General features: G+C 40.1%; 1 protein-coding gene across 1 annotated transcript in view; it reads right to left on the reverse strand.

Annotated features, from left to right (window-relative positions):
* Positions 1 to 22,174, reverse strand: part of PTPRN2 (protein tyrosine phosphatase receptor type N2) — a 683,076-nt gene that overhangs the window by 371,148 nt on the left and 289,754 nt on the right. Inside the window, exon 10 of the mRNA XM_086614526.1 lies at positions 7,480 to 7,566. Within this exon, the coding sequence (XP_086470652.1) occupies positions 7,480 to 7,566 (87 nt within the window). The remainder of the gene's footprint in view (positions 1 to 7,479; positions 7,567 to 22,174) is intronic.

The raw sequence follows: 22,174 nt of genomic DNA on the forward strand, positions 1-22,174 counted from the left end.
AAACAGAAGCTCACTTATCTGTAAAAACCTTCTCTTGAATAGAGACCTATGAGTACATGGAAATGTACCTATAACACTGGATTTCATTCTGCTTTTGATTACAAAGGTGCAAAGCCTTTGTTTTAATGAGATGAAACATTGTAATGGAAAGCCAAACTTTGTACATTTTTATTTATAAGAGTCTCCCTAGATTTTTATGGTCTTTCTGTTTTGCCACCTAGAATTCATAAAATGCTGCAGGCCAAAATCCTTCTCGTTATTTTAATGTATTTTTGTATTTTTTCAACAGGAAAGTTACAGTGGAGAAGGCAAATGATCTTGCTTATATGTACATTTATTAAAGAAAAGCATACAAAATATATTGTACCTCAGGGGAAAAAGCCACAAGACTAATGTAATGCTAAGGTTGAGAAATCACTCATTTTGAAGTAAAGGAATGCACAGTTGAAACTTCCACCTTATTTTTGTTTCCTTATCCTCGTTTCTTTAAAAATTGATGTATCTTTATGTTATAAATTAGTTGTCAAATAAGACAACATATACCAGAAAATACAATGTAATTTCTTATAAAAGCCTGCACGCAATGAGTTACAGCAGTACATTTTTCAGAGAATTTGTTTTCCAGATTCATTAAATCTGTGGTAGAAGTCAAGTTTGAATAAAAGTGGTTCCATTATTTCTGAGTTATGCTTTTATAACATTTTAAACAAGATTATGCGAAATAGCCTTAGTCTGTTAATTTGCTATTTAAAATCAAAGAACAGATGACAAATACTGCTCAACTTTTCTGAAAGGTATATCTTTTTATCGAGATGAAGCATAGCATAGTTGAAATTGAAATAAAAACGTTGCTTAATGTCTGGACAATAAATGGAATGGAAATCAAAATTCAATCTGTTGCTAGTTTATACTACAGCACCTTAAGAAGAGCAGGATGGACTACATAGTTTATTCATAAGCACAATATTAGAACATTCCTCTCAGTAAATCTAAACGGCATAGATGGCAGAATCCAGAATCTGTCGATCTAGAAAAAACTTTGCAAAAATATTAATCCACAAGTGTTGGACTATGGCACTAATCATTCTTATCCAGCTGGACTGAGTTGAGATAATGAACTACTAATTAACTACTCAACTCAAGGTACCTATCCTGCCTACAAGAGGCAGGCCATTTCCTCCTGGCTGCGGAAGATGCAACAGCATCCCTGGTGCCGCAGCCCAGGCTGGTGAGCAACATTGGACATACAATACAAGAAAAGATTAGTCACACCGAGTCAAGGAGAAAGGAACCATGAAAAATCTGTACAGTAGAGGGAAGTCTGCAGATAGAAACCTAACAAGACACTGTGTTACCTGTCCCACTACAACTGCTCAGTGGTTAAATAATCCTCCCTCACACTGTCCTGCCTCTCAAGTTACCAGTAATTTCCTGAGATGTTCACGTTTAGAGCATACATATACCACATGTCATAATCCATCAGCATGATGAAGTGAAAACACCAAGTACTGTTCCAGTGCTTAGGTTCTGGATGACTGAATACGATTAACTGGCTGATTGAGTTTTTCAGGTGTTAGAAAAATAACATGACAAACAATGAGAAAAACCGATATAGCATGATTAGGACACTACAGTCAATGCACATGTTCACAACAGGTGAGGCTGGGAGTTCCACTCACCAGTCTGCCTGCCCAACACTTCTGATCTGAACGCATTTAAAGCTTCTCCAAACTTTCACCACTTGGTTTAATTTTCAGACATTTTCTTCAGTTCAAGTTCTTTTCACTGGGACGGTTGGCTGGCTTTTCAAATTGTATTTATTCCAGACCAACAGTTTCAGTTCTTCCTGAGAACAAGGGTAATGGTAAGTACTGTTTGGTCGTGTAAGGCCTTTTCTTTGAAAAGGTGGTGGAAAGTGTCCCTAACTCCACTACTTGAAAACAGAAATTTGAAGTATGGCAAGAATGTGCTTGTAGCTGTCCTCATGATAAGGCTTTCAAATTCAAGCTTTTGTTAGATCACTGCTTACATAAAAATATGTAAAATCATAGTTGACACTAAGGACATACTACAGTGTAATAGGAAGAATTCATCTTGACTTACTTGTATCTAGATATGCAGTCTTTGTTTTCAAAGTGTTTTTTTCAGTAGGACCCCTGACATCAAAGGATGAATGGTGGTCAAGTAGTAGTGATGATCAATATTTTCAGGAGCCTCAACTTCATTTTTATCACACTTCAGGAAGCATGTTTCAAATAAGGTATGGAACTATAAAGATGTAAATGTCCTACCGTTACTTTGAATTCTGCTGGTACCATCCAGTTCTGCCTCAGATTCAGACTCAGATCATTTGAAGTTATTTCAGGCAATTTTTTATACAGACCAGGTAGCACACTCTAAACTGAGAGCTGACTTCTGGGACTGCTGAACACTCAGCATCATCATTGAAGCCAATGAGATCTGTCTCAATAAGTGAAGTTCTTTACAGAAGAGGCTGAATAAGCTATACTCTGAGACATCATGCTGGACACCTCATATTAGCAAATTCTTTGACATTAATCTCTTCATGCATAACTCCAGCTCTGTACTGTCCTAGTAATGCCTCATAACTCATGTGAGTTAAATATATCAATTCATGTTTGTCAAGCATTTTGGTAGTGTAGTGAAGAGCATCATAGGAAAAAAAAAAAAACACAACAAAACAAAACAAGAGAAAATGGGTTTTTTGACCTCAAAGCAGGATTTGAATAATGTGCAATAAATAAATCCTGAAGCCACACATTGAACAATGAGAATAAAATTAAACATTGAAGAGCTGCTCATTAACTGAGCATTTTTTTCCTGCATATAGAATGAGACAAAGAGGTGTAGAAAAGTACATAGATATGATCAAATATTTCTAGACTATATCATAGTTAGTCTTTATCAAAAGATTGATATATTTGGTTGAAAAAAAAAAAAAGAAGAAAATAATGGCTCGAGTTCAGTCCAAAATCAATTTTTTGTTTATTCTTAGAGCCAAAAAAAAAGCATTTTCCTTATAAGTCAAACTTAGTTAAATTTTGAAACTAGTCATTACTTTAAATTTAAAAATTATAGTATTTTATTTTCAAAATATCAAAACACACTGCGGTGGCTGCTACAAATTTTGAAAGGTATTTTTTCAGCTAAAGACTCCATTAATTTTCCATACATACCTTCAGTTAACTTGAATTCTCATTTTTCATATAATAAACTATTCAAGTAAAACACTAAATTCACTTCTAGTCAGTGTGGACACGAAAAGCATCAGGTGAAAGCTGAACAACCAACCAAAGGCCTGGGAATTTGAGCTTTAGACTCTGAAAGATCAGTGATTTGGTCTTTTAACTTCGCTTTGGATGTACAACATAGATGCAACCAAACGGACATGATACGAGAATATTGGTTAAGTTTTATGGCTTTGCAATCCAGGACATTATATTAGATAATCAGAATCAGCTTTTTCAACTTGAAAAATCTATTTATATTAGTATTTGAAATTTAGCATAAGCATTCTGTTCATCCCCAAGATTAGATACATGGATTACATCCTTATATAGGTAATTATTGTTACACTTCAAAACAGCAGCAGCAGATAGCTATTAATATTTTATGGAATGAATGTAGAGTGCTCTGCTACAGGTTTTCCATTGAAAAATTAGACATGGAAATGGGCACACTTGTTGGTCAAGTTATCACGTGTCCTGAAAGGACAGTTCTTTGGGTATTGAGTTTAGGTATGTTAGAAGGCAAAAATGACAAAGATGCCCATTAAGATGAACAGATGGAGGGAAAAAGAGGCACATAGAGCAAGAGATCTTCAACAGCAATAGAGAAAATCATATAAGGCTAAAGAGAGAAATAAGAAGCAAAAGAAAAAAATCAATGCTACTGCAGCATCCATCAGAGAATGTAATATTCAGCTGAAAATCTCACTCTTAAATGGAGGCTGAGAATGGTAGGATATGCAGTCTGAAATACTAATAAATCAGAATAATCTGGGTTTTTACCAGACAAAGGTGTTCAGTTAAGGTTACAGCTGAAAACCTTCCTTAGCAATGTTTTCAGTAAATACTCCAAGTATGAGAACATTAAAGAAAACTTCAGAAATCATTTGTATTCTCATCAGAAACAAAATAAGCCATGTATGTTCTAATTCAATGGCTTTGATAGATTCTGAGTGTCCTTTCCACTACCCTCACAGTTTATCTTACAGATTTTCATATTTTTGTCGTATTTGGATATTAATTGATAGTCTCTCGTGTTTGCAATTTACTCTACAATGTGTGAAGAACTGTAATTACATGAAGAAGGTCAATGTTGCAGATTGCAGAGTGGTAAAATTATATTTTTTAAAAAATAAATTACAAGCCCTCCTAATACTACTACCCATCTGACTTCAATCCATGATACCAGTCCAACAATCAATCACCAGGGGCATCGGACACCCATAATTAGATTATAAAATCATAACTATAGTCATTTTACGTCTGCTTGCATAATTACATCAGCATGCTAATATCCTTTTAATGGTCTCTAATGATGTAATAAGAAATAATGGAATTTATTTGACAGCTACATAACCATTAACAAAACATATTAAGCATAACTATTACTTCCATAAAGATTCAGGCTGTATCCAAAAGTGACAGTTAACACGTTGGATCTTTTCTTCAACTTTGAAATATTTCTAATTATGAATTCCCCGAATCTATTCCCACTCATCTGCTTCACAGGGCGAGCAAAGTTTATGTCAATGCAAACTTGACAACAAACCAACTCCAGAAGTGGACTGAACGCTCTGGGAGCCAAGCCTCAGGCTACACTGTGAATTGCAGGCCATTGGTTAAAGTTGGCAGGATCGTGAAGGAGAGAAGATAAGATAAGCTGTTTACTACCATGCATCAACTAAGCAAGAACTAACACAGCAATCAGTAGGAATCCACAGCAAAAGCAATCGTTCACTTACCAAACTCCAAAGCACAGGAAAAAACTAAAAACATAGGGAAGAATGAAAGATATCTGCAGACAAAACTAAAAGTAGCAATGCATTTGTGAAGTAGTCTCTTTAAAATGATTTTTTTTTCAGACAAAAGGGCAAAAAGCTCTGAATTGAGGAACTTTAGAACTTTAGAAGAACTCACCACTCACCTTCTCTCCTCAGTTCTTACGCTATTCCTATTGAATGCAATGGCTTTGTCTATACTCTCAAACTAACCCTGTGACTCATTAACATGTCTTTACTCTGAAATCTTTGCAAGAGTCTAAGAAATTCAGGCCTACACTGTTACTTTACCACTCAGAACTCTAGGAGGGACAAGAGAGAACTGAGAATCTTACACCAAGCTAACATGCAAGTCGCAGTTCAAAGCAGACTTTAAAAAACTGAATCCATAAGAAAAAGAGTAGCTTTGGTTGCCAGTAAAGAAAATAATTTAAATCAGTTGTGATGCCTTAGGCCAATTAAAAAGCATATTTCCTGAGAGGCTTCATTCTCACACTTTGATATGTCAAAGGTGGATTAGGAACAACTATGATAGCAACTCTTTTCTGAAACCCCTCTCCATGATGCCACCCAGAAGCCAACCAGAACCTTCAAATTCATACCGTTTTCCAACAATGGCTGTGTAGCGATGACAAAAGAACAAATCCAGAAAGTGTTAGTTCTCTGCTTGGTGAGATCTTTTTTTATTATGGATGAATTCTCCACTAACTTGAGATTTAGGATAATCTTTCACAGATTTATAGATCTTTTGGAAAAGCAAAGACTGTGTTTGTGTTGATAGATACAACTTGGTCCTGGCTGGAGTTCCTATCATTCAAAACACAGTTTTAAAATCCTGACCATACAGTACAAGTACTCTCAGTACAGTCATATGACTGAATATTAATGGACACAAAAAACAGCATCCCTAATGTCGCACATTAAAAAAAAAGGTTGTTCGTGGCTAGCTATATCACTGGAGGGATATTTTTCATTAGCGAATGAATCCACAGCCTGCCAATTGCAATGTTGTTGTGATTTATCAAATGATAAAAAATAACCAAAAGGCTTTATGCTAACAATTAGAAAGGTAGGTGAAAGTGCTTTTGCACTGTAAATGGATGAAGTTAATGAAGCAGAACCCGTTGGTTCCAGCAAAGAAATTGTTCCATGGGATTACCCCTTTAAATGTACAGCAGACTTTATCTTCTAATATTCAAAGTCAAGGTTGCAAATTCTCCTTACAAGGAAGAGCATATAATATTGTCATTTTTAGTAATTTCAAAACTCTGTTCTCATAAAAAATGCATTTCATAAAATACAAGCAAATTTTTCAGCAATACAAAAAATTCCTCTAGCAAATATATGCGAACATTTTCCTTCTAAACAACTAAAGCAAACATGCCTGGTATTTCTCAGATTTCTAAAAAGATTTTTTCTCACCAGTAGTCTATTTCTCTCTACATATACAGTAATAGAAGGGGTAGAAGTTTTTTTTCCAAATAATAATAAACATTTCCACTAAAGATGAAAGATCTTCAAACTATGGCTTAAAACACAGTATTAAATAATGAACTACACTCCCTGTAACTGAAGGTTAAATAAAAGCTGATGCCAGGACAAGTAAGGCTGAGAAAGATGCTGCACTTCAGCAACCTGACTCATGGGCCAAAACCAGCAGCCCCAAACCCTCTGAAACATAGGCAGGAACTGGATGCTACCCAGACATCAGCTATTTTCCATGCGCCAAGATGGGACTTCTTTCCAGCAAGCTGTCAAAAACCTCCCACAGTTGACTCTTCTGTTCCATTACTTTTCTATCAAACTATTTTTATTTTCTGTTTTACAAGGGAAGAATTAAGTTTGGTGAAGTGAATTTTCCTGCCAAAGTGATTTCAGAAAATCCTCAATCTAAAAATCAATTTTTACCAGAGATGGCAAATCATAACCTCCTAGTTCAGGAGATTAACACGCAGAGCATTTATCAGTATGAATCACATGAGGAAACACAGTAGTTCAACAGAGCTGAACTCCCTGTGACTTGTTCAATGAGTAGCTGACCACGCAGCACAACCTAGCGTGCCACGTAGCAGACTCAAAGCCAGGGACTCAAGTTCTTATCCATCTCTGATGTCATTTTCACCCTCAGCAATGCTGAGTATAATGACCCTTTGCAAGACTTTCCTTAGCTAGAAACTGTTAAATAAGGTTGGTAATATTTTTACAGGACTTTGAACAGACTATTTTTTCCTACGGAAGCACAGGAAAAGTTCAGTCTTCATAATTTTTTTAAAACCATTTGTTCCTAACTGTGTGTAGGGAACGTTAGAAAGATCATCACGATATTCTTTTGTGTCTCTCACACACTCTCAATAATTTTGGCATTAAAGAGTAGATATTTCCTTGTAAGATGAACTATTCAAAAATAATGAGAAATCCAATAAAATTAAAAGGGGCAAATTCCATGTACGTACTTGACATCATCGAAGGCACTCATCTGCAGCTTCAGGAGATCTGCCACTTCCTTTATTAACTCCAAGCCCTTTTCCACACTCAGGGGGCTGTTGAAAGGGAGCAAGAAAACAGAGCATTACGAAAATGGAACTCATCAATACTTGAGAGGCTAAAAGTCCCAAAAGAGTTATCACCTTGGCCTCTTAGAGTCTGAAAGCCACCACTAACTGTATTCCTGTCACATAGTGATCGTGATATCGAGGGAATTGGGATCAGGTGCTTCTTCAGGCATGATGAATCACCTGAATTTTCCAGCAATAAGACAAACAATAAGGTGTAAATGGAATTGTTAGGAAGTGTAATGGGCCCATGATGCAGCAACCAGTTCATCTGAGTCCTCAATAAAAAATGTAATAAAGTAAAAGGACAGAAAGAGAGAAAAGGATTGACGAGATAAGGAGGGAAACAAACAATGAAAGTCAAATTGCAGGCTCAGTATCAAATAGACAAGGGAAAAGCATATTTTTAAATTCATTAGTTTCTAAAATGAATCTTCACCCAGTGAAAGGATACAAAATTATTATGGATTTGAGAATAAACAATGGAGCAAGGCACACAGTCCAGAGGACACTGATTAGATACATAGGATTTGGTTTGGTGTGTGCATGCACTGCTGACAGCACCCGCTTTAAATCTTTTTAACCTTTGTCAATGCCACATTTACATTTTTTAATTTAGAAAACAGGTTGCAATCAAGCCTAACACAAGAGGACTGCTATCATTTAAAAAAGCACTTATCTAGATGCAAAATTTACGTTAGCAAAAATTTCAGGTTATTAGAGTTGTTACGACTCTGACGATGCATTAAGAACATTCTGTCCCTAATATATAGATCATACCTTGTTTAGTTGTTGTTCAGTACTGTGGAACCAAACCCAAACGTATTAAGAAAACAAAAAGATAAGGAAATGATATAGCAATGTCCAGTGCGAACAACAGATACAACATTCTCTGTCTAAATTGTGAGAACAGAATTATTCTCAACATTGTTAAAGGCCCAAAGATCATAAAATTAAACCTTACAAGCTTGATACTTATCTAACTTATGGCACTGTAAATCAGAACTGACTTTGATGAGACTAAGCCAGAGGAAAAAAGATTGTGTTATTTCTTTCAAGGATTTGTAACAAGTAAGAGAAGGAAGTGTCAAAAAAAGTATGTACATGATCTTTTCAACTGGACTAAGAGGAAAAAAAGATTCTTTCAAAGCTCTGTACCTCGGTTATTTCTGCTTCACAGTAAAAGTTTTTGAATCTAATTTTATATCACGGTGATCATTGCCACAATTTTATTTATTGTCTGCAATGAGCACTGTTTATTTATTTATTTATTGCACTGGGTTCTGCATACGCTGCCCTAAGGGCACCTCTATTTAAATAATGGGATATCTCATGCGGATCTTGGTTAGGATGGAATTGCTCAGCCTCTCTTCATGCTACTAACCCAAAATGCTCAAGAGACCTCCTGTCACACAAGCAGAGGTAGCCCCTCAAGGCACTAGATAAATTTAGAGTTTTTCTAGATGTCTAAGACAGAAATGTTCTTGTGTGAAAGTAACATAAGAATCTGATTGTTTCTGTAAGGAAAAAAATGTACTATAGATAAACCCCCTATATTTCAAGGACTGACAGTGGGTAGAAATGTGATTATTCCCATCACTATGAAAGCAGATTGTCATAGTGACTCAGGGGCTTATGTGTTAATTAAATCTTTTCTCCCAAAGATGTTGGCTTAAATTTTATGGAAATTATTTGTGTCAGCAAGTGGGCTTTTCCAGTAAGACCAAGTCTACGCAGCAGTGCAGGCAAAGTCTGCTCCGTACATTGGTGTAGTTTTTTAACCAAGGGAGTCTCATTTGTAAAAGCTCAACTTCCTGCTCCCTGCTTACCCCTCCTCCCCTAAAAAAAAAACATTCTCTAACTTCAAAAACAAGGTAGGCTGTTACAAGCCAATTTAGTAAAAGTAATGGTGGATGTAACCAGAGCATTTGAATGATGCTGAGAAAATGGGAGAGAAAATCATCTAGAAGGCCTTCGTAACAGTATAGGAAAGCTGCAGAACCAGAACTTTTTGGTACCAGTACTATTACTGATCACACTATCACATTTGAGGATTTGTATTAAGAGTCATTAATTTATATCATGATATTTTCCAATATAAGTTTCCCAACTTCTTAACATTGATACATACTAGTACTGTTTATTATAATTCTGTGGCAGTTGTACTGCAGAGAGTCGAATATTCAAAACCTTTCCCTAAAAATGCCAGAATATCATTTTCCACACTCTATTTCTGCTTTGCTTTTGTTTAGTGTTGCTCAGTGTTGCATCGTTTCCACTCATACAGTGATTGCCTTTAGCTTTCTTTACATGGAGAGAGCACGCCACTCTCCCCAGTGCAGCGTTAGGCAAACTGACCTACATTGCAACAGCACCATGCACTCGCATCACCTATCTGATTTCACGTTATACAAGGACTGCTACCAGAAGACAATTTGCAAACTTCACCTATACTCCTGCCCGTGGTCCTCCCATGCGTCCCCAGTGCAAGCACACAGTACTCATGGAACAGCTACTGTTTGGGATCCGTCACCTACTCTACTTGGTTTTCAGCTTGCTTGAATCAGTCCTACATGGGAAGAAGTTTCCGTGTTACAAAGTGGGTTTCTTTATGAACAGGATTATAATATTGATTGTGAGGGTTCAATGACTATGAAATTAATTCAAAGGAAAGTGTTACATAAACCAAGAAAGACAAAAAATAGTTGTTCAGATAAGAAACAAATAGTGAGATAGAATCATAGAATTTCCAGGTTGGAAAAGACCTTAGAGATCATCCAGTCCAACCATCCCTAATCCCCCATTAAACCATGTCCCTAAGCAGTTCATCCACCCTTTTCTTAAACACATCCAGGGATGGGGACTCAACCACCTCCCTGGACAGCCTATTCCAGTGGCTGACAACCCTTTCGGAGAAGAAATACTTTCTAACATCCAACCTGAATCTCCCCTGACTAAGCTTATGCCTATTTCCTCTTGTCCTATCACCCATCACTAATGTAAAGAGCCCTTCCCCCACTTCTCCACCATCCCTTCTCAAGTATTTGTAGGCTGTAATCAGGTCTCCCCTCAGCCTCCTCTTCTTTAGGCTAAACAGCCCCAATTCCCTCAGCCGCTCCCCATAAGTTTTATTTTCCAGCCCCTTGACCAGTTTAGTCGCCCTTCTTTGGACTTGCTCCAGGAGCTCAATATCTCTCTTAAAGCGAGGGGCCCAAAACTGGACACAATATTCCAGGTGCGGCCTCACCAGTGCCGAGTACAGGGGCAGGATCACTTCCCTGCTCCTGCTGGTCACACTATTCTTGATACACGCCAGTATCCCATTGGCCTTTTTGGCCACCTGGGCACACTGCTGGCTCGTATCAAGCCGGTAGTCAACCAACACCCCCAGGTCCTTCTCCGCCAGGCAGCTCTCCAGCCACTCTTCCCCGAGCCTATAGCGATGCTTGGGGTTTTTATACCCCAAGTGAAGGACTCTGCACTTGGCCTTATTAAAGCTCATGCCATTGGCCTCAGTCCAACGATCCAGTCTGTTCAAATCCCTCTGAAGGGCCTCCCTACCCTCAAGCAGATCAACACAGCCTCCCAGCTTGGTGTCGTCTGCAAACTTACTGAGGGTGCATTCAATCCCCTCATCCAGGTCATTGATAAAGATGTTAAACAGAACCGGACCCAGCACTGAGCCCTGGGGAACCCCACTGGTGACCGGCCTCCAGCCGGATTTAGCCCCATTTACCACCACTCTTTGGGCCCAGCCATCCAGCCAGTTTTTAACCCAAAGGAGGGTGTGCCTATCCAGGCCAGCAGTTACCAGTTTCACAACCAGAACACTATGAGAAACTGCATCAAAGGCTTTACTGAGGTCAAGGAAAACTACATCCACAGCCCTTCCCTCGTCAACCACACGGGTCACCCTGTCATAGAAGGTGATCAGGTTTGATTGGCAAGACCTGCCTTTCATAAACCCATGTTGACTGGGCCTGGTCACCCGGTTAACCTGTATGTGCTCATTAATAGCACTCAAAATAACCTGTTCCATGACTTTGCCCGTCACCGAGGTCAGACTGACAGGCCTGTAGTTCCCCGGATCCTCCTTCCGCCCTTTTTTGTAAATGGGGGTAACATCCGCCAGCCTCCAGTCCAGCGGAACTTCCCCAGTGAGCCAAGACTGCCCAAAGATAATGGACAGGGGTTTGGCAATGACATCCGCCAGCTCTCTCAGGACCCTCGGGTGGATACCACCAGACCCCATAGACTTGTGGGCATCCAGCTGGCGAAGCAGATCCTTGACCCGAAACGATCTCCAGATCTTGATACTCCAGACAGAAATTATAATAGGAGAAAGAAGACTCTTTAGGCAACCCTGACAATAGAAGTATTTTATCAAAGTGTCCTGGTTTTAGCTGGGACAGAGTTAGCTCTTCTTTTTAGCAGCTAGAAGAGCTCCGTGTTTTGGTTTTACTCAGAGGCTCGCTCTGAGAAGAATGCTGATAGCAAGTTGATGTTTGTAGTTGGAAGTGAAACTCCAAGGACTTTTCAGTGTGCCGTGTTCTGGCCGGAGTGCAGAAGCACAGCAGGATAAGGGGGGAGCATAGCCGGGACAAGGGGGCCACGATTCCCCTTGTGATTTGTGGTGGAACTTAAGATTGAGGGCCAAACTGGCCAATTAGTATTCCATATCATGCAGCATCATGCCCAGTATAAAGGTGAGGGACAGCTGGACAGAAGGGCTTTTGCGCTTTTGCTTTTTCGCCGCTTCTGCTCTTTTATGCTTCTGCGCTTTTGCTCTATTGCCTTTTTTTTTTCCTCTCTCTGCCAGTACTCCCACTCTCGGAGTACTATCTCTCTCTCTCTCTCCCCCCCCCTCTATTTCAGGGCCTTGCGTTTGTCGGGATTGCACCTTCGGGATGAGACGGGCTTCGCATACGAGGGGGTGGTGAGCATCTACACTGTGTATTAAATCATCTGTATTAAATTGTTCTTATCTCAACCTATGGGTTTCACGTTTATCCTTTAATTCTCTGCCTCATCCCTGGGGCTGGGCGAGGGTGAGTGAGCGACTGTGTAGGGTTTGGTTGCTGGAGTGGCCTAACCCACGACACAAGGCCAAAGACTTTGAGGAAAGTTAAGAGTGGGGGTAAGGGTTCACATTACTTTGTCTGAACTGTCAGGATAGTCATTTCTATTCCCTATAGTGTGGGGGAAAAGGGGGTGTCCTCTTTTTAGTGACAGCTCTTGCTGGATCTGATTCGCTCAGAGCAGCACAGCATAGAGTGAATCTCCAGGCTATGGCCCCTCAGTTTCCAGCCATCCTACAACACAGGTCCAACCCATACGCATTTTCTTTCGGGAGCCTGTGGTAGGACATTTCAGTACACCACTGACAGTGAACCCTTAAAAGAGAAATCACGACTTACATAGGCCTCAAAAGCATATACAAAGTATGTACTGGAAGAAACAAAAGCAGCAAAAGGCCTACCCATGGATGCTATTTATGCTTTGCAGGTTCTCTTGAGGCTGGCTAACTCTTTTTCTGCCAAAGAAAATTAATAGCTCCTGCAGTGTCTTTTAACAGGCCTTCCTGGTTTTACCACTCTGTTTTATTATTGCTTTGAAGGTGTCTGATCACCTTTGATCTAGAATTGGGTCTTAGGAAGAATAAACTCTTGGATGGTTCTCCTGGTTTCAGCTGGGACAGAGTTAGTTCTTCTTTTCAGCAGCTGGAAGAGCTCTGTGGTTCGGTTTTAGTCTGGGATTCGTTATGTGAAGAATGTTGGCATTGCACTGATGTTCAGAGTTGGTACTGAGACCTTTAGACTTTTCAGCTGCCGTGTTCTTGCCAGCGCACAGGAGCACAACAGAATGGGAGGGAGCATGGCTGGGACAAAGGGCCCACAACTCCCCTTACGATTTGAATTTAGACTTAGGATTGAGGGCCAGCTTGGCCAATGGAGTATTCCATATCATGCAGTGTCATGCCCAGTATACAGATGAAGGTGAGCAAAGAAGGGTCTTTGCTCTTCTGGGGACTTCCACTCTCGGACTCTCGGAGTGCTCGCTCTCTCTCTTGTTCACTTTTCGGTTCTCTTGCTTGTCCGAGATAGTGGTGCCGGGACTCACCTGTTTCAGGATCCTTAGCTGGGATGGGAGAGGCATTGGTCACCAGGCACTGAGCAATCACACTGTGCATCACTTGCTTGTGTATATTATTATCATTATACACACATATGTATATATTCATATATTATTATTATTACTATTAAATTGTCGTTATCTCAACCCATGGGTCTCTTTCCCTTTTCCTCGTTAATTCTCTTCCTCATCCTCTGAGGGCAGGGGAGGGTGAGCGAGTGGTTGCGTGGCATTTAGTTGTCAGCTGGGCTATGCCACAACAATGGTATGGCATCTTTCTGCAGGTGACACAGCTGTTGTCAGCTGAGGCATTGCGATAGTGCTTACTTTGGGTTTCTTACATTTGTTCTCCTTTCATTTGTTGTAGATTTCTCTTCTGCATCTTTCTTCAAGTTAACTGTGCTACGACATGATAATAGCAGCTAAAACAGAACATGATGCATCTCACAGTTTACCATTATTCTTTTCGGGTTTCTTTTAGGTTTCCATCTCCAGTTCAATACAGCTTGGAAGATGAAAAGAGGGTCAAAAAGTATAGCAAATTCATGTTTAACTAACTTTTTTCCATTGCTTTGTCTTCTAATGCCATCTCTATCTGCGAGTGCTAGCCTAAATATTATTTTTCACTTGACGGATTCAGACCCTACTGAACCAGTAGCAGAACTCTGTCTCACTCAGATGCCAATCTCTATCTCATATTATTTGTAGAACATACTTTGTTTGACAGGTTAATGACAATGAAGAAATAAATGGGGAATGAAATATAAATATTTCCTTTGGGGTTTATGTAGATACATACAGTTTTAAAGTCTGGCAGAGTGTCATCTGCAAAACATTTCACTGCTGCTTTTGTTTAATCTCACTTTCCAGGGCACAGCTCTTGGACTAAACTAGTTATACCTGCTGAAGCATATGGCTTACATGTGTGCTAAAAATCGCCAATGTTATACGGCAGTACTACTTTATCCCTTCAGATGAAATAGTTTCCTCATTCAGTGCAAGACTCTGATGTCATCATTTAACATCATGACATAACCGTGAAAACTTCCCTATCTATTTTAACTGTGAAAAATAAATAGTCCACTCATACCTACTTATCTGAGCTAAAATAATCACAAACCAATCAGCTCCCTATAACTTCATCAGGAGTTTTATCTAACAAAAATAAAAGCATATCTAGGCTATAAAGCTATTTTATTTAGAGACAAATTCAAAATCGATGTACAGTAATAAATAGCTCTTGACTTCAATGTGAGCTGCTGAGTGCTTCTGAAAATTAGTGTAATCCATTTAAACGCTCAGGAGCGGATTTGGGAGCCCAACTTTATGTAATTGTTTGTTAAAACATTTCCACAAAGTGTACTGGACATTGAACATTGGAAAATTAGATTGCCTGGTGAAAATAATATTCTGTATCTTCCAATATCTAAATCTCTCTCAGTGAGGGAGCTGAAAATGGAAATATTTTAAGGAACAATCCACTTACAGAGGTAATTTAAATAACAGAACATTGGATTATAAGCTTCATCTGCCATTGTCTATTAAATATTTCACTTTTTATTTGTTCATTTTACAAGAAAAATACAGTGATGAAGAATCGTTTCTAAAATCTGATTCCAGAAAGTTGGCACAACTTAGAACAATCACATTAAGTGATTTTCTTCTAAGTAACTATGACAAAACATACAGAATTTGCTAGTCATTTTTTAAAATCTGCCTATACAATCCCATTCTCTTCAGTGGTTTTATACCTATACCTATACATTTGCTGAACAAATTACGAATGACAAACAAAATATGTCTTCATCTGGAAAAGGGCTACCATGACCCTCAATTGCACCATCCGTAAAATGAAGACGATACCAACTTCCTTTGCCAGATGCTATTGTTATATAAAAGACTATTATTATTATTTGACTTGCATCTCTTCTGCATCTAAGAATAGAAAGAGCAGCACTAGTGGCTGTTCCTAAAAGCTATGTATATTTCTCCCTACCAAATATAGAGAAGATGTTGTAGTAGTAAAGAACATGTAACCTGAAAATCAACTTTTAGTTACAATAAAAACGTTCCTCATTTCCCTACAAAAAAATTTCTTCCAAACTTTTTCAGCACAGGGATCTGATTGGTTTTAGAGCACATCTGACTGATTTTAGAGCATATTTAGAGCACTTGGATTCAAGTGAAGGTAACTTCTCCCTCACTGGCGAGTTACTAGCCTTGCTAAATGCCTGCTGTGGGCAAATGGAGCAGGAGGCAAGAGTACTATGGACCAGATGTGCCTCACAAATGGCCAATTCGACCACTCCAACAAAAGAATAGTGCTGAATATTGGATGCTGATCTCAAGACCAGTTCAACTTCACGCTGCAGTTATCTGAACAATGCTACAAATGGATGCCACGTTTCCAAGAAATTCCCAAGATAAACTACAAATCTAATGACTGAGAACAACCACTTTGAATAATGGATTGTCTATTTCTGACCTGGACCTAATGATTTATGCATTCAAGGCTCAAAGCTTCCCCTTCTGGTTAAAGAACAAGAAGGAAACATGTAAATGAAGGAACAGGAGTTCTGCAGGGAGTGACACTGGCAGCATGGCCAGCTCTGCATGCTGAGCTAAATGGAGCTCAAACTCTAATAAAAGCCAGTGGGCAATGTCAAAGGGAACAAGAGGAAAAACAGAAGTAAACAATGATGAAAACTATATGTTCTGTATTTCCCAACATGCCTGTCAAAACAATCCTGTAAATTGATCCATTTCAGTAGTGAAAAATCTGATCCAGTTATACAGATGGCTTGATTGCTAGTGTTTGCCAAGCCTGCTCCCAGCCCAAGGAGAGCAACATGTAGCTCAATGTTACGCCGAGGTTATGTCAGTCTCTCAAGCAGTTGCTCTCATTTGCTTTTCCTCCTCCCAATTGCCAAGTGTCTTCGGAAACCCACTTACTGAACTCCAAAATGCTCCCTTAGTGCCGTCATTCAAATTATGTATTGTCTTTACCAGACTGTACCTAGTGCCCTTCCAATACTCTGTTTAGCAATTGTAATGCAGCACTGTAATGGACATCCAGTCAGCCCTGTCAGATTAGTTCAATTGAATCGTTTTCTGCAAAAATGAAGAATAATCTACAGTGCAGAAATAGGTCTGACATTGGGAATTGCAGTCCTTAAACCTAAATGTCAGTCTAATCCCCAGTGAAATTTTAAGTAAGGTAGGGTTCAATTCACCTAAAATTTGCTTAAATCAGGACACAGGCAATGAAGGCCAGTATGCCCATTTTTAGGAGTGCTGAGCAATGCACTAAAATTGCAAGGCACTTCTCTACAGCCTGAAAGTCGTCCGAGTGCTTAACTACTGTCTTCCTGGCAGCACTGGAAAATGGATTTTCTGCGGAGTAAATGTCACTCACACCCAGTCTCTCCTTTGCTATCCAAACTCCAGCACAGTGGCATCCTCACTCTACCTACCTCCCCTCGTTAAAGAAGGTTACAAAGATGGCTACATTAGGTTCAGCTTGAATAGGATTGAATCCACATCTCAACCAGAGGAAGACAGGGCCTGAATCGAGCACCTAGGATGTTTTTTGGGAAGACATTTTTTATTTAGACTAATGTTTGCTTGAAAAACACTTTCAATGTTTACTAATGTAAAATGCATACGTGCTTGAAAGATAAGTTTGGACCCGCAGTTTTCCTTCCTCCTGAGTGCTGCAAGTTCAGAGCCATCTTCTCTGTTGCATGTTGTCTGTCTTCCTCTGCTGCTTTTATGCTGCCTGAAGATGAACCACTGGGCCATCACAAGGATGACAGACAGCGCTATCGCTCAGGGCTAGGACATAAAGCACTCCCCTAGAACGTGGGAGTCAAAAGCGCTCAGACTAATTTCAGTAAGATCTCTTCCGTCTCCTACTTCACTTTCTAACCCCTGCAGTAACAGGCGCGAGACAGGCGGAAAACGCCACACAAAGTGCCTTTCAGCAGAGGAGCACTGGACACACTGGATCCCAGAATATACTACTTGTTCGGCATGTCTCAGTGAAACAGAGAGACACCTCACAGTCTGCTCTGTCTTCTGGAGTCTCCCAAAGTCCCTTCTAATCGGTGGGGGAAAGGAGGTGTCTGAATCTCCCTGTGTGGGTACATCTTCACTTGTCTTTTGGGGAGCTCAATGATGAAAATGAAGTGGATGACATCCCCATCCTTGGGGAAGATGTGCAGCATTCAGTAGCTCTAAGTTTGGCACCTAAATGAATCAGTCTGGTTTTAACTCTAAATTCTGTAATGACCGAATTTCAGCTTAAAACCTAGAAATGTGCCTTAGAGAAAAGGTACCAAACACATGATAAAAACACAGATACTCAATACTCTTGAAAACAGAAGGTAAAAGGACCAAATCTGTTGAATAATTTAATTTCAGCAAACAACTCATATTAAACAATGAGAGGTACATGCAGATTATGCCCTGTAGGTGAAAGTGTTGGTTTAGACCAGTAAGATTTTTTATCAGTTGGGTCTTTACCCTACAGGTTCACATGTTAACAAAAATAATCTGCCAGAAGACCTACTCTGACAATCATCTGGATGGGTTCACCAAAGATCAGGGCCTTCTAGTGACGATACTTTACAAGCTAATCTGAGACTTGAGAGGACAAACATAATTTTGTTGGTCCTGCTTACCTCTGAATTTATTTTGAGTGTTTGTATCTAAGATTTTTTAACAGTTGTTCACTTAGTAGGCACACACAAGAGCATCTTTCATGTTGAAAATTTTCTTTTTTTAGTACTCATCTTGGATACTTTTTTTTCTCTAGTGTTTTTAAATACTGAATTTTAAGAAAGGTACATTGCATAGTTTAAAATAATTATTTAAGAAAGTTCCACCTGGCCATTTTTCAATAACGTCTCTGTGCACTGACATCAAATTGGCTTCTCCTCATTGACAGGGCAATGATACTACTTTCTTAATATGCAGCACAGTCTCCTTAGTACTGCAGATAGAAAGATAAACCTAAAAGAAAAAATCAAAGTTCAGAAATATGGGTCTGGAATAACATATGGAATGCTTCAGAGGGTAAATAAAGAGGCTTCCTTTAGAAGGAATCATAGATTCATAGAATGTCATAGGCTGGAAGGGACCTCAGAGATCATCTAATCCAGCCTCCCCGTCATGGGCAGGGATGCCTCTCAACTAGATCAGGCTACTCAAGGTTCTCCGTCCAACCTGGCTTTGAACACCTCCAGGGAGGGGGCATCCACAACTTCTCTGGGCAATTTATTCCAAAGTCTTACCACCCTCATACTGAAGAATTTCTTCCTAAGATCTAATCTAAATCTGTTCTCCTTCAACTTAAACCCATTTCCCCTTGTCCTATCAGTGGACACTCTTGTAAAAAGTCCCTCCCCAGCCTTCCTGTAAGTTCCCTTCAGGTATCGGAAGGCAGCTATTAGGTCCCCCCGGGGTCTTCTCTTTTCAAGGCTGAACAATCCCAGCTCCCGCAACCTGTCCTCATAGCAGAGGTGCTCCAGCCCCTGGATCATCTTTGTGGCCCTCTTCTGAACACACTCCAACAAATCTATGTCTCTCTTATGGTGGGGACACCAGAACTGGACGCGGTATTCAAGGTGGGGTCTCACAAGAGCAGAGTAGAAGGGGAGAATCACCTCTCTTGACCTGCTGACCATGTTTCTCTTGATACATCTCAGGATGCGGTTGGCCTTCTGGGCCGCATGAGCACACTGCCGGCTCATGTTGAGCTTCTCATCTATAAACACCCCCAAATCCTTCTCTTCAGGGCTACTCTCAACCCACTCTGTGCCCAGTTTGTATTTGTGCCTAGGACTGGCCTGACCCAGGTGAAGGATCTTGCATTTTGACTTGTTGAAGCTCAGGCAGTTTGCACTGGCCCATTTCTCAAGTCTATCAAGGTCCCTCTGTATGGCATCTCTTCCCTCAAGTGAATCCACGGCACCACACAGCTTGGTGTCATCAGCAAACTTACTGAGGGTGCACTCAATGTCGTCATCCATGTCACTGACAAAGATGTTGAACAGCACTGGACCCAGAACAGACCCCTGAGGGACACCGCTTGACACTGGTCTCCATGTAGACATCGCACCATTGACCACAACTCTTTGAGTGCGACCATCCAGCGAGTTCTTTCTCCACTGAGTGGTCCATCTGTCAAATCCGTGTCTCACCATTTTAGAGACAAGGATGTCATGTGGGACAGTGTCAAACGCCTTAAAGTTGAGGACTAGTTTTCTCTAGTTGCTAAAACCATTTGGCAGCAGCAAGGGCACTGACTAGGCTGCCCACAAACTCCCTACTGAGAGGAAGTTGGGAGCAGCAGCCCAGCCAGCTCCAGGACAAGCTGCTGCCCTCCCTCCACGCCTGGAAAAGGGCAGGGTATTGGTCACACGGCACAGGCTGAGGGATGAGACTCTGATGTGTATGGAGGTATTTCAGAACTTCTTTAAAATGATTTACAGATATGCCAAGAACTGTCATTACTTTATTACTTTCTCCAATGAATACAAAAGATTAAACGCAGCAGAGAGGGTCTCTTTGAACAGGTGACAGTAGCTCCAGCACTTTTAACCACCCACTTCCATGGGCCAGTATCAGACCTGACTCCTTTTGTGCCATATCTCCACTCTCAGTGCATTGCTTGGCAAGGAGGAGGAGAGGAGCCAGAATGACAGGACTTGAGCGCTGTCTCTCCATGGGCAAGGGGCTGGTGCACACCAGCTATGACTGCTCTGCCTGCTAGAAGCAGTCAAGAGAAAAGGGTAAAGAGAGGGAAAGCAATTTCCAGTTCCTGCTGCTGGGATCAAGATGGAGTGAGCAGAGCAATTGCTGAAGGGAGCACATCCCCAGAAGTACATACTAACCCCAGACCTTGAGGCAGTTCTCAGCAGCAGCCACCAGCACAGGACTGGAGGTTATTGTAAACCTCCTTGGACATGCTACTGCCTGATTTTCTTAAGCCAGGAGTAAATACAGGAGAGTTCAAAAATAATACCTAAGAAATAAAATTCAGTTCAAGATAATTCTGGAAAAGTTCTGAAGGAGGGTGAGAGAAATGTTCAGCTGAGATGCCTCTCAGGACTACTGAAGGAGCAGTCTATGTTGTGACAGACTAAACCCATTAGTTCTTTATTTTTTTCTTCTCTTGGACACTGTTGCATTCACACTGTTAAGAATCAAGAAAGACAGATGTTTAACAAGTTGGTTGGACTCGATGATCTTAAAGGTCTTTTCCAACCTAAATGATTCTACAAAAAACTTAAAAGGTGTGAGGGTTGCTATGAAATTGCCAGTATTCGGGAAGTTGCCCTAAGTCCAGCTGAAAAGTAGCAAAACACCCATATTCTATCCCAGGAGTAGTATGGACAGCTTACCAAATAAATGAGAATATTATATATGAAAAGATCAAATTCCAACTGATTCTATATCTGACTTTAACGTTCAAATACAAGAATGGTGCCATTTTATCCCCAAATGAACCTCATGAAACACATGAACTCTGTGTTTCCAGATAGGGATGCCAATCTCAGCCACGTGCACGCACTGCACTGTGAAAAACAGAGAGAGATCAGAAATCAGCCCCTCTTGCTCTATACCCTGCAGCAAGTGTTTTCCTTCTAAAAACAAACACATAAGATTACGGTATTATTCTACAAACAATTAGTTAATGTGATTATGCATATGCTCGTTATCTATAAAAAATTCCTCTCTTTTTAAAAAATCCTCTGCTGAACTCTTGACCTCAATGACATGTATTAGACTAACTTGTTTTTAAAAATACACGGCGGGAAAATGGGCCACCTACTTCAGGATTTGCATGCCTTCTTTTAAATTTTCAAGTCTGAAAATACGTCCTACCATACCAAGGATCGGATTCATGTATCTAAACACAGCAAACCGAAATTTTTCACAGTCTCAGAGCCCAGGCTATGAGGAGTCTTAAGAATACCTTTTCTTTTTTTTTTTTTTTTTCCCAAGAGGGACTATTTTTGTTAATGTCTATTATTATGTCACACTTATTCCAGCTGAATTTCATCTACCATTGTGCTCCTTAATCCCTCAATGTATTTAAATCCATCTGGAATTTTTCTAAATCCTCCACAGTTCTTCCTAACAGAGACAATTTGCCCATGGGGTACCACTAATCTCTCTGCATGCTGAGAAGCAGCAGTTCATGATGAATCTTTCTCTCCTATCTCATAACCAGTTTTTAATCCGCAGTGACACCCTGGCCCTTGCTCTGTGACTCACTGTCCTTAAAGTCAGTATGAAGAGCATCCCATTTATCTCCTGTTGATTTGAAGGGTAGGGACAACTTGTGGTTTTGCTGCAACAGCAGCTTTTCTCCCAAGAGAGTCTGATATATCTTCTGATGTATCTCATCAGAAGGCGTTTCACTCCTGAGGGTCTTCCAGGTGCGGTGCTGCTGGGA

The sequence above is a fragment of the Tauraco erythrolophus genome, chromosome 7 (genome assembly GCF_009769465.1).
Source record: "Tauraco erythrolophus isolate bTauEry1 chromosome 7, bTauEry1.pri, whole genome shotgun sequence".
Lineage (NCBI taxonomy): Eukaryota > Metazoa > Chordata > Aves > Musophagiformes > Musophagidae > Tauraco > Tauraco erythrolophus.